Source organism: Mesoplodon densirostris, chromosome 7 (assembly GCF_025265405.1).
Source record: "Mesoplodon densirostris isolate mMesDen1 chromosome 7, mMesDen1 primary haplotype, whole genome shotgun sequence".
Classification (NCBI taxonomy): domain Eukaryota; kingdom Metazoa; phylum Chordata; class Mammalia; order Artiodactyla; family Ziphiidae; genus Mesoplodon; species Mesoplodon densirostris.
In genome coordinates, this window is record NC_082667.1 from 9,130,024 (window position 1) to 9,142,893 (window position 12,870).

A 12,870-nucleotide genomic window follows, 5' to 3' on the forward strand; every position below is an offset into this window, starting at 1 on the left:
TCAAAGGACTGAAGGACTACATGAAATGCCACTTGGTTGGGGAATGAAACAGAGGAAAAGGAATTCTTTATATTAATTTCCACTAAAAATAAGTTGTCTAAGGCATATCAAAGAGGAAACTGTTTACCAATATGGATAAGCTCAGGAGACAGGTAAGGGTTATAGATAAACATCTGGGAGTTAACATTTGGGTGAGAACTGACACCACTGGAGTGAATGAATTTGTCCAGGGAGAATCAGAGAGCCGTTAACAATGGAATCTTGAGATACACTACCAATATGTAAAGAGGAGCAAGAAAGAACTACCAGTGAAGGAGACAGAAAGGAGTCAGTGTGGGGGGAAATGGTGTCACTTGGAGAAAGCTTTAGAGAAGGATTAACAGAGTCAAAATCCAATGAGTGGGGCTTCCCTGGTGGACAGTGGTTAAGAATCCACCTCCCAATTCAGGGGACATGGGTTCAAGCCCTGGTCCTGGAAGACCCCACATGCCGTGGAGCAACTAAGCCCGTGCGCCACAACACTGAGCCTGCGCTCTAGAGCCCGTGCTCTGCAACAAGAGAAGCCACGACAATGAGAAGCCTGCGTACCATAACAGGGTAGCCCCTGCTTGCTGCAACTAGAGAAAGCTCACGCACAGCAACGAAGACTCAACACAGCCAAAAATAAATACAAATAAATAAATGAATATATTAAAAAAAAAAGCCGATGAGTGGTTAAGACTTTCAAATGGGTCACTGAAATTAAGTAATCAAGTAATTTAGCATTGATGACTCTATAGAGAGAGGGGTGGGGAGCGGGCCAGGCACTGAAGACTGAGGAGTGAATGGAAGTTTAAAGTGTACGAAGTATGATGATAAAGGGAAGGACTAAAAACTGGGCAGCACCTAGAGGGAGAGGCAGAGTCAAGGGAAAGATTTTTAGGAACGGAAGTGACAAGCATATTTATATAGAGAAAGGAGCAAGCAGAAGGAAAAAGACTGAACATGAAAAAGAAGCAATATTTGCAGGAACAAAGTCCAGGAAGTTTCTAGAAGGTAAGGGATAAAAAAGTACGAGTCAACCTGATGAAACCGAATTCCAATAAATAATTAATTTATTTATAAATAAAATAATAAATCTGTGCATATATGTTTTATTTGTTTATTTATTTGGCTGTGTCAGGTCTTAGTTGCGGCATGCAGGCTCTTCCATTGCAGTGCATGGGTGTGGGCTTAGTTGCCCTGCGGCACGTGGGATCTTAGTTCCCCAACCAAGGTTCGAACCTGCATCCCCTGCATTGGAAGGCTGATTCTTAACCATTGGACCACAAAGGGAAGTCCCATAAATCTGTGCAAATATGAAGTTATAAGATTGTTTATCACAAATATTAAGGAAATTTAATAAAAATCTATTAGGGACTGGTTAAATAGGTTTTGGTATATCCATACGATGGGATACTATTCATTAAAAACTATTGTAGGGCTTCCCTGGTGGCGCAGTGGTTGAGAGTCCGCCTGCCAATGCAGGGGATACGGGTTCGTGCCCCGGTCCGGGAAGATCCCACATGCCGCGGAGCGGCTGGGCCCGTGAGCCATGGCCGCTGAGCCTGCGCGTCCGGAGCCTGTGCTCCGCAACGGGAGAGGCCACAACAGTGAGAGGCCCGCGTACCGCAAAAAAAAAAAAAAAAAAAAAGATTGTTACAAAATGAAAGGATACAGTACCCACTGATTTTTAATTTTCTTTACATTTTTGTTTCCTAAATTTTCTATTATGAACATACATTTTTCTTATACTTCCTAACACATACCTATGCTCCCCCCAACATGGAACGGGTTAGTTACCTTAAAGGGAGAAAAAGGACACCTAAAATGGGATCTCTAACAGGTCTTTCAATAAAACCATTTAGTGAATAATCTTACTAGTCTTCACACCACTGGATTTTCAATATTGATAATACTTTAAGCTGCAACAAACTGTCAAAACTAAAACTAAAACTAAAAAAAAAAAAATCATCCTCTTTGAAAACAGCTTCATTTCCCTTACTGAGTCCCAAGTATCTGTGATAGACACTGAATTAAGTATTTATATACATTATAAATCAAATCCTTACAAAAACTGAAGCTTGTAAGTGTCAGAATCAAGATTTAAACTTGAACTTTTCCTGAAAGCCTGTGCTTCTTCTCTATCACTCTACCAGTCAGATCACCTGGGGAAAATACACTAAATAAATCTGACTGTTTGAATTTTCTAAACTGCAGTAAAAACAGCTTCAGTGAATTGTTTATTTTGGTGATATCTGTCCTTCAACACCAGCAGAATACAGACGATTTTTTAGAGAAGTAAGTTACTCTAGGAACAACTTTGTATAATGACTTCTACAATTTAACGCCAAAGCTTTTTCCTTTGTGTTAGTTTCTATAGATTATTAAAGCATTTTCTAATACATAAGGAAAAATAAAGTATTTGAAATTTTATCTAAAACTAATATAATGAAAATGAGAAATTCATTGGCTCTTTTAAACATCTTTTCTAATATTAATATTCTCTCTAGGGACTTCCCTGGTGGTCCAGTGGCTAAGACTCCGCTCTCCCAATGCAGCAGGCCCGCATTTGATCCCTGGTCAGGGAACTAGAGCCCACATGCCGCAACTAAGAGTTTGCGTGCTGCAACTAAAGATCCCACATGCTGCAACTTAAAGATCCCGCGTGCCGCCAACTAAGACCCGGTGCAGCCAAATAAATAAATTAATTAATTTTAAAAATTCTCTCTAATATCAAAACAAATGATTTTTATCATGTAGTTTTCCTTTTTGCTCTATAGCTGGGCCACAAAAAAATGTCAATCTTTCCACTCTTTCTCATGACCACCATTCTTGATGGCAACTCATGATCTCAGTAAAAACTGCTAAAGGGAGCCAATTACTGCCCTCTCCCCCATCAGAGCTCCAGGAATAGGCAGACTGATTTTTCTCCCAAAACTTAATGCCATTTTTTTCTTTTTCTTACCTTTTTGTGCTGGCTAGGACCTCCACTGCATTACTTGGACCTGCTTGCCTCTTCCAAAATAATTTATTTCATGATTAAGTCTTTCTCCCTCTTTTTGAAAAAAAATTTTTTTAGAATAATTTTAGATTTACAGAAAAGGCAAAAAGATTGTAGAGTGTTGCTTTATATCCAGCACTGTTTCCGCCATTAACATGTTACATTAGTATTGTGGTACATTTGTCAGAGTTAATGAACTAATATTGATACATTACTAATAACTAAAGCCCACACTTCGTTGTGATTTCATTAATTTTTCCCTATTGCCCCCTTCCTGTTCTAAGATCCCATCCAGGATACCGCGTCACATTTTGTCATCATGTCTCTTGAGCCTCCTGTGGACTATGACAATTTCTCAGACTTTCCTTACTTTGATGATCTTGACAGTTTTGAGCAGTACTGCTCAGATATTTTGCAGAATGTCCCTCAATTTGGATTAGTCTGCTGTTTTTCTCATGGTTAGACTGGAGTTATGAGTTTTGGGGAGGACTACCACTGAGGTGGCAACCCTTCACTGAGATGAAGGGCCATCCTTGTCACACCATATCAAGGGTTCATACTATTAATATGACTTACCACTGATGATATTAACCTTGATCCCCTGGCTGAGGTAGAGTTTGCCAAGTTTCTCCACGGTAGTACTTCTCCCCACCCTTCTACACTGTACCCTTTGGAAGCAAGTTACTAAGCACTTTCCAAACTTAAGGCATGGGGAGAATCTACATAAACTGGCAGGCTAATTTTTAATTTACTAGAGCTAACGTAACTATGGTAAATAGACCAATTAGTAATGTTTTGGTCCTCTGGAACCAATAAACCTAGATAAGATCTAATATCTAGTTAAATACATTCAATTTATTTGCTATTGGAAATAAATTCCAACCTGACTGGAAGCACCTTACGGCTACGGGCCACCTTACATGTCCCTGTATCTTTCACAGGCACAGAATATGATGGTCAGCATATAGTAGAAGGCACAGAATATGGAGGCCTGAACATTACAGAGCCTTAATAAATGTTTGGTGAAAACTAAATAGTAGAAGTTTAAATTGTTATTTCAAAAACAGACTTTGAGTAGCTACTGGATATTAGTCCTACTAATGTAGTAATGTAGTTCCCTCTAGTATAAGTCAAGATGCTCACTCTGTTACAACACTAAAAAGAGTTGTACGTTTGTGGAGTAAATGCATATGCAATCTAAAAGGAAAAATAAGCAGAACTCTTGTTGCAAAAGAAGCAACATTAGAAAGCCTGACAGAAAGAAATTGGACTGTATAAACAGTAAATTGGTTACAAATATTTTAATAACCCAACTTCTAAAGTAGTGCTACATTTACTGTTGTTAGGAGTATCTTACCCTTCTCCAAATAATGTTTGAAACGTATCAAATCAAAATCTCAGATTCTGTTAGGAGTAAGATGGGAATCAAACTTATTCTAACGTATTTTAAAATTCTGACACATCAGACTAGCCTACCATTGAGTCCTTATTGGAAGTGAGTCTCTTTCTAATACACCAAAATGTGGCATTCAAGTGGTTATAATTTTCTGGATTAAGGCCATTAGTGGACTTAATACCTAGAGTCCAGAAGTAAGGACAGTAACGTACGATATATTTGGATATAGTTTTATGCGCTTACATGCAAATTCTCTCCTCAGCACCTAAATGAATATATAAATTTCCATATGTGTAAGTTTTTGCAACGCTTATAATTTGACTTTTAAAAACTAAATTTTCTTTACCTGAGGTTTATGAGTAGATTTCATAGTAGTTCACGAATCTGTAAAAGTTCATGCAATACTTCATTTATATGCATATTTTTCTGGGAATAAGGTTTCTCCAACTCTCTATCCATTCCATAAATTTACTGAATATCTATTATGAGCCCAGGATTAGTTTTAGTTGCTGAACAAAAACAATAAGGTCTCTGCTCTCTTTCAAAAACATCCGAGGGTCTGCTTTGTGCCAGGTTCTGTTCAGGCATTAGAGATAGAGCAGTGAATAAAGCAGCAAAAATCTCCACTCTGATGGAACTTATATTCTACCGTGGCAGACAGACAATATACAAAATAAATAAGTCAAATACTGTAAGATAGATTATGACAAGTGGTAAGAAAGATAAAGCAGGAAAGGCCTATAAGGTGTTTTTTCTCTTGTGCAAGTTAGATCAGGTGGCCAGGAAAAGACCTAAAGGAGGTGAGAAAGTGAAGAGCTGCGAGAATGTATGAGGGAAAAGCATTCTAGGCACAGTGAACAGCAAAGACGGCGGTAGAGAGCTATTCCTGGTGTGAAGAACAGCATGATCAGTGTGGCTAAAGCTGGGTAAGCAAGGGGGAGGCTGGGACCAGATATTATAGGGCTTCATAAGCCTTCTAAGGACTTCAGCATTTAATCTGAGTGGGATCAGAAGCTACTGGAGCATTTGCCAATGAGCGAAATAATCTGACTTACATTTTTCACAGGTTTCCACCAGCTGCTGTGCAGAGAAAAGACTGAAGAGAGCCAAGGGAGAAAGTCTGGAGACCACTTAGGAGGCAACTGCATTGATCCAGGAGAGCTATGATAACAGCCTGGACCAGGGTGGTAGCAATGGAACTTGAGAAAACTAGTAGTCACTGAATATATTCTGAAGGTAGAATCAACAGGATTTGCTGATTGTTGTATGAAGGAAAGAGAGGAATCAAGGGCATTTAAAATGAGGAAGAGGGCTTCCCTGGTGGCGCAGTGGTTAAGAATCTGCCTGCCAATGTAGGGGACACGGGTTCGAGCCCTGATCCGGGAAGATCCCACATGCCGCGGAGCAACTAAGTCTGTGCGCCACAACTACTGACCCTGCGCTCTAGAGCCTGCGAGCCACAACTACTGAGCCCGTGTGCCACAACTACTGAAGCCCACGTGCCTAGAGCCTGTGCTCCGCAATGAGAACCCACTGCAATGAGAAGCCCGCACACCGCAACGAAGAGTAGCCCCTGCTCGCCACAGTTAGAGAAAGCCCGCACACAGCAACGGAGACCCAACGCAGCCAAAAATAAATAAATTAATTGATTAATTAAAATAAAATAAAATGAGGAAGAGAAGTAACCACTGGATTTAACAATGTGGAAAATAACTGGTGAACTTGACAAGAGATGTTTCTGTAGAACGGTGGAGCAAAAAGGCACCCGGCTTAGGAACCATGGGACCAGAAGTGACGGTTTCTAAGTTAACTGGACTCAGTTAACCAATAACTGAATTCAAGAGGATGACTGAACCGTTTTTATCACATGCTGTTTCAAATTTCAAAGAGAGGCAGTGTACATATTTGAAAGAACTGAGTTGGTCCTCAATCCCTGTTTTATCCTATCTTCAACTTCACAGACACAAACCTTTGGGCATATCACTTAATTTCTCTGATTCCTCATCTGTAAAGTGAGATTTATTTCACTACCCACCTCACAGATAAAAAATATAAGTCTTTCTCCTATCGAATACAGCCTCTAAGAGAGATGTTGTATGCACAGCAACTAACAAAGAGCTTTAATGTATACTCAAACATTTGTTGAATTAAGTTAATGTATGGGCACAAATTAAACCATAAAGCAATATACAAAGGTAAGATATAAAAAATCAAATATTTCCAACTTTATGTAAAAAGAAGACAATGCTCACTGCTGAAATGCCTTCAGGTGGCTCTGTATTAGTTTTGCTAAAAATGTTTTTCAGAATACCCTTCAATATACCCTCAAGGGCAAATTGCCAGTGAGGAACAAGTCAAACAGCTCCTTCTGCCACCCCCCCACCCGCCTCCCCACTAGGTATGATGATGTGCTTACAGGCAAAACTCAACCAGTAGATTGGAAAGAACAGATACGAATATTTCTTTGAAATTTAAAGAGACCATCACAAGAGGAGGCTAACTGGTAACAATTACCACCACCCCCAAAACGTAAAACAGAAATGCAAATCCTATACAGTATTTAAAGGGATTCTCTCTGGGAATTCCCTGGCCATCCAGTGGTTAGGACTCGGCGCTTTCACTGCCGTGGCCCAGGTTCAGTCCCTTGTCGGGGAACTAAGATCCCACAAGCCATGCAGTGCAGCCTCTCCCCACCCCGTCAAAAGAAAAAAGAAATAAACGGATTCTCTCTGAAATTGCAGTATTACAGAGTAACATGTCATACTCTAATAACAGATGTTACTAGTCAGATATGCAGTAAAAGACTTCAATGATGTAATCACAAGCAATACTGATTACAGCTAAACTTATGTAGCATACGTACTTTTTCAAAACACCTATAACATACCCGATGATCCAAATTAATTCTAGAATAGCTGTTATGAATAAACAGAATAAAAGCTGTCAGTCTCCTGCACAACTCCTGAATGACTTAAATGATATGAACATAATATCGACTTGGTAATTTTTATTTTAAAAGTTTTACTATGAAATGTACATATTTTTCACAAGTCTGTACAGTTTAGGAGGCAGTTATAAATTCATCATTAACAATAAAGTTGAATACAAACTATAAGCTAGGTACACGCAACAAATAATGCATAGCTAACCATTTATTTGGAGCTTTTGTTAATTCTGCTCAGAATTACAAAAGTGGTAAATTCTAGGTTTATGGCTAGTCTAAAGAGAAGTGCCCTTCTAAAGAACAAACAACCTCTTGGCTCACACAAAACTGGAAACCTTAACTTTCCCCTGGCCCTTCAATGGCACATCACCAACTCCTTCACTACCAAGCTTTGTTTACAAATGCTTGTAACCTGCACAGGATTAAACAGGTGCCTCCTGTATCAGGACCAGTATATAATTTCCTCACGACAGAATACAATAAAAGCAATAATATTTTATTTTGTTTTCAGACCATCACTAAAATAATAAAAATAAAAACACTGATGCTCTTACCAGCTACTACATGAACAATTCCCAAGAGATTTCAATTTAAGAAAGGTGTAAGTGTTAAATATACATAGACTGGTTTGTTTGATCATAGTCGTTAAACTATCTGTGAATTGACTCTAAAAGAAAACAGCATTAAAAGAAATCTTCTATTCCTGGGGAATAAAAACCACCTTAGTCAATAGGCATTTGTAAACCATACTGACATGACCATTCTTGCTGTCTCCTGTACTCTTGCTTCCACTGATAGGAGTTTCACAATGTATCGTAACTATACTTATGGTCAGAATGCTGCAGAAAGTATTTAAGCATACTGATGCCAAGCGACCTATGAAACATCCTGGCTCCCCCTCAACTTCTTTAACAGATCAGGTGAGTGAAAGGAGTGGCAGCTCTTATTAATACGAGGGGTCAGAAGCTGAAACAACTGCCTCGCTTTTAGAAAGCAGAAAAAGATATAAGAGTATCCTTTACTGGGAGGAAGATTAAATGATTTCTCACTTGTAATTCAACTGTTTTTTGTATCTATGTGCTTCAAACCTGCAAAATAGATGTATCAAGTAGTAGGTATTGTTATTCAATCAAAGTTAGGATCTAAGGGCAGCAAAGCAAATTTGTCTAGGTCACGTTCCTGAGGCTTAGGATGTGCACAAGGTCATACAATTAATGAGAGAGACAGGATTGAAATCTAGGTGTCTCTGGGGCTCAAGTCTGTGTGTTTATCACCATGTTATACTGTCACTGCTAATCTGAGATGAATACAATACAGATGTCAGTGTTGAACAGGTGGTCAGAGTTCTTTTTTACTCAAGAGTTAAGACTGAAAATACAAGTTACATAATCATATGATTGATTGACGTGTTAGAACAAAGCGTAAAAATGATGCCTTAAAAAGTACACAGAACAACTCAGTTTCATGAGTGAAAAAGAAGTATTTAAAGCATTAAAGCATTAAAATATTTTTTAGTTGTCCAAGCTGTTTTTGCTTTAAGCTAACTTCCACAAACAGACACAAGAAATGTAGCTTTATTTTGGCACCATGATTTTCAGAGCAGTAATAAAGAATAGTCTCTAGCAAGTTACAGAATTTCAAAGGCTACAGACAACAAGCTATTAAAGCACTTTTAAACATCAGACAATAGACAGGTATCTATACTTGATGTCTAATAAGGCAACCCTCATCCTGAAAAGAGCACTAATTATTTACGTATTTTCTACCTCAACCTCAAATTTCTGCCTTTGAAATCCTCACTTTCCTTCAAAGGCAGAAATCCGGGAAGCCAATCCTGGCCCCGACCTTCTCCAAGCGTACACCATTGCCAGCTGCACTAATACCCGATGCACTGGAAGAGAGAGTGCTATTGCTGATCACCTTTAGGTAGGAACTAAATTTCTAAAATTTGGACAGGTCAGTCAAGACACAATTGTCTCCTGCAGGCACCAAGTGACCACTTCCTCTTCTTTTTTTATTTTTTGAAAGTCTCTAAAACCAAGAGGAGCTTGGTGAATGAAAGTGAAGCTAAAGGTTGACATCAACACAGATTTTTATTTTTTTATTTTTTATTTTTTTTGCGGCACGCGGGCCTCTCACTGCTGTGGCCTCTCTCGTTGCAGAGCCTGTGCTCCGGACGCGCAGGCTCAGTGGCCATGGCTCACGGGCCCAGCCGCTCTGCGGCATGTGGGATCTTCCCGGACCGGGGCACAAACCCGTGTCCCCTGCATCGGCAGGCGGACTCTCAACCACTGCACCACCAGGGAAACCCAACACTTACAGATTTTTAAAACAAGGTAAATTTTTTAAGAATCCATTTTAAATGAGTCAAATTTTGGAATAACAGACTTCATCTTATTTTCATGGTGCAAAAGCTTGAGACATTTCCTCTGAGAGTTGCGGAAAGCATTCTGTAAGGAGGAAGAGCTTCTGCAATGAAATGATGACTATACACTGCAGTGTCTTAAGCTAAACTTTTCCAGTAGTGACCTGACAAATGAGGATCTTGCACTGAACCCACTAAAACTGTATTAATGATTTTTACACAATATTAATACATATTTGCAATGGGTAAGACTTTAAGGTGGAGAGAGTATCTAATTTATTTTTCAACTGTATCAAAAATTTAAAACCAAGAGAAATCAAAAGGTATGCACAAAAGGGCCAACAACCAAAGAGTAACCAATGACAAGTGATTAGAGCCAAAACACCAAGTTGCTAAATATATAAGGAAGCTGCTGTTCATCTGGACCTTTGCCCAGAACACAGAAATTTGGAGGAGAAACAGTGGTAGTTTAAAGGGGACAAGGGTTCTAAATTTGCTGCTTCATTCCTTTATGTGGACATGTAATCTTGGCCTTGCAGAAGCTTCCTCTGATACTGTTTCGACTGAAATGGCCATAACCACACTGGAAAATCCAAATGAGTACCAAAGCTCTTACGTGGAAATCCACTGTTCGAAAAACACGTAGAGAATATACTTAGAGCTAAGATCAATTTTGTTCTTTAGAACAATCAACCCAAGATTCTGGCAAAGGAGACGATGAAGCATTTTAAAACGTCTCAAAATCCTTTAAGGTAACTGAATAAACAGCAAAATTATCTGTACTCTGCCAAGCTTATGGCCCTTCTTTTGACAAAAAGCTTTTTTTTTCTTCTTCTTCTTGGAAGACTGAGTTCCTTTAAGAACCACCACCTGCTCATGGTGCTTTCCCCCCCCACCTCAAGAAGGCATCTGCACTGCAGATCTCTGCACGAGGGGAGCTTGCCAGCCAGCTCCCACCACCAGGCAGACGCGTTATACAATGGAAACTGAAAGCGGCCTGCAGCTTCCCTCCTAGTCTTTCACAGAGATGGGAGGAGAAGGGGGTTCAACCAGCCCCTGCTTTGTCTGACTTTTCTCCCCCTCCCCCCTGTCTGCGGGAAACACTCCCTTTTGTTATACTTCGATCAATAATAGCTGACAAAAAGCATGAAATTAAAATATGTTGATGGCTTGGCATGACTCTACCTATTATCTTCTAGAATATAAGCAGCTACCCTCGTAGCTACCCTCCCCACCCCGACGCCGCGCCGGTGAAGAGCAGGCTGTGTTGCAGATGCAGCCACGGATCCATCTTGGACCATCAGCAGCTCCCTCCCAAATCTTCCCTGAGCTATTCTCATCACGCCTCCTTCTACCTCGGAGCCTCAGAAAAATCGGGCATTCGGTGTCTGGCCACAAAAAATTAAAGGCAGATGAAAACAGTATAGAAAACGGCCTCAGTGTTTCCATTAAACTTCCTCATCTTTCCCATGGGCAACCAAAAAAAACCCATGTTTTTTGGAAGACTACGAATGGCTGATTATGTCAACACCTGTTTGCAAAACCTGCAATGCAGCCCAACCTTTTCACCACCATCCCCTCAAAATCGTAAGGAGTCATTTCTCCTACCACCAACCTGCCCCAATCCGCTCAATCTCTCTAATCCTCCACTAAATCACCCCGGTTCAGAGGACGGCTCCCCCCGAACCCGTGTCTTTCCCCACCTGCCCGGTCTCGGCGTTAACGCCCACTCTCCAGAGTATCTCCCCTCCCCCAACCTGTTTTCCTCACACCCCGTTATTTCCTCACCGCCTGCAAGACCTGACGCTCCCCTCCCCCTTACCCCATTTTCCAGACGCTCCTTCCCGAGGGCCGAAGCCTTCCAGTACGCGAGAGTGATTTGCAGTCCCCGACCCCGAAGGTACCCCCCCTCCCGAGGTCGGGGTCCCCCGGCGCGCCTCACCAGCACAGGAGGAGCCGCAGCTCTTCGCCCCCAGGGCGGGGCAGGCTCCCGGGCTCCCGCCGCCGCCACCGGGCGCAGAGGACTCGGCCACGGAGGATGACGAGGAGACGGATGGGGACTGAGTGGCCGCCGACGGCTCCGCCATGGCTGCGCGAGCAAAGGCGGGAGAGGGGTGAATAGCGATGTGGGACGGGAGAGAGGAAGGGAAAAGAAAATAATCGGGCGGCTGGCTCTCCAAAGTCGCCTCGCCTCTCCTCGCTCGGAGGACAGAGTCCGACAGACAGACTGCCGTAGCCGAGCGCCGCGAGAGGGCGGAAGCGCGAGCGCGCAGGCGCACAAAGGGCCCTCGGGCTGGTGGCGCGGGCGGGAGGCGGTCGAGTTGAGGCGGCCAGCGACGCAGGGCGCAGGCGCAAGAACTGTCCCTCCGCACTCTAGCAGGGAAGGAGGGGCAAGACCAGCTTCGCCCAGCGCCCGGGCCAGTGGCTGGGGTGGGCCGTGCCCCTCGGGGACTAGGCGCAAGGGGCGTGACCAAGCATCAAGCCCCGCCCACCACTGCGGCCGAAGTGGGAGGGGGGCCTGCGGCTTAGTGTTGCTTCACGGCTCTTTTTGTGAATGTTTTAGCGTAGGCTGATTATGTGTTTTAACGATAGAAGTTTCTTTTTGCTTCCATTAGTGGAGCATATCTTTCCCACAGATTCCAGAGCCGATGTCTTTTGTCTGATGCGTTCCCGCTCTTAACTCCAATGGTGAAAAACACAGTGTAGGCCCACTCTGCAAGGTGCTTTATGAATTTTTCTGGATGTGTCGTAACATCTCATCACCATGAGGCAGAGATGGCACGATCTCCCATTTGGTAGGTGGAGAAAGATGCTGTACAGAGTGAAAAACTATTACTTATTCCAATCACATTGCCATGCAGCCGCAGAACCTGCTTCATGTTCTTATCTCGTTACGGTTCCAAAAGAGGTATCCACCTTGGGTCTCAAGGTTGTCCTTTCCTCTAAATAGACTAACAGAGAGAGAAGACACATTCTGAATGAAAAAAAAGCTGAGCTAATGAAAAAGAAAGAGCCAGGAGATAACATCCTGGCTGTGGTTATGGGGGATGGTAAAATGAGGTACTAAAAATTGAGAATATGGCACAAAAGACACGTAATTGAATTTTATTCGTAGCCTAAAAGACGTCCTTAGTGAAAACTGT

General features: G+C 41.9%; 1 protein-coding gene across 2 annotated transcripts in view; it reads right to left on the reverse strand.

Moving 5' to 3' along the window:
- RTN3 (reticulon 3) overlaps window positions 1–12,097 on the reverse strand; it is a 62,015-nt gene extending 49,918 nt beyond the window's left edge. Inside the window, exon 1 of one of the 2 annotated variants that reach the window (XM_060105579.1) lies at window positions 11,670–12,097. In XM_060105579.1, coding sequence (XP_059961562.1) covers window positions 11,670–11,814 — 145 coding nt within the window. In that variant the 5' untranslated portion in view covers window positions 11,815–12,097. The remainder of the gene's footprint in view (window positions 1–11,669) is intronic. The other variant, XM_060105580.1, reaches the window with a different exon arrangement.
- Window positions 12,098–12,870: the final 773 nt, after the last annotated feature.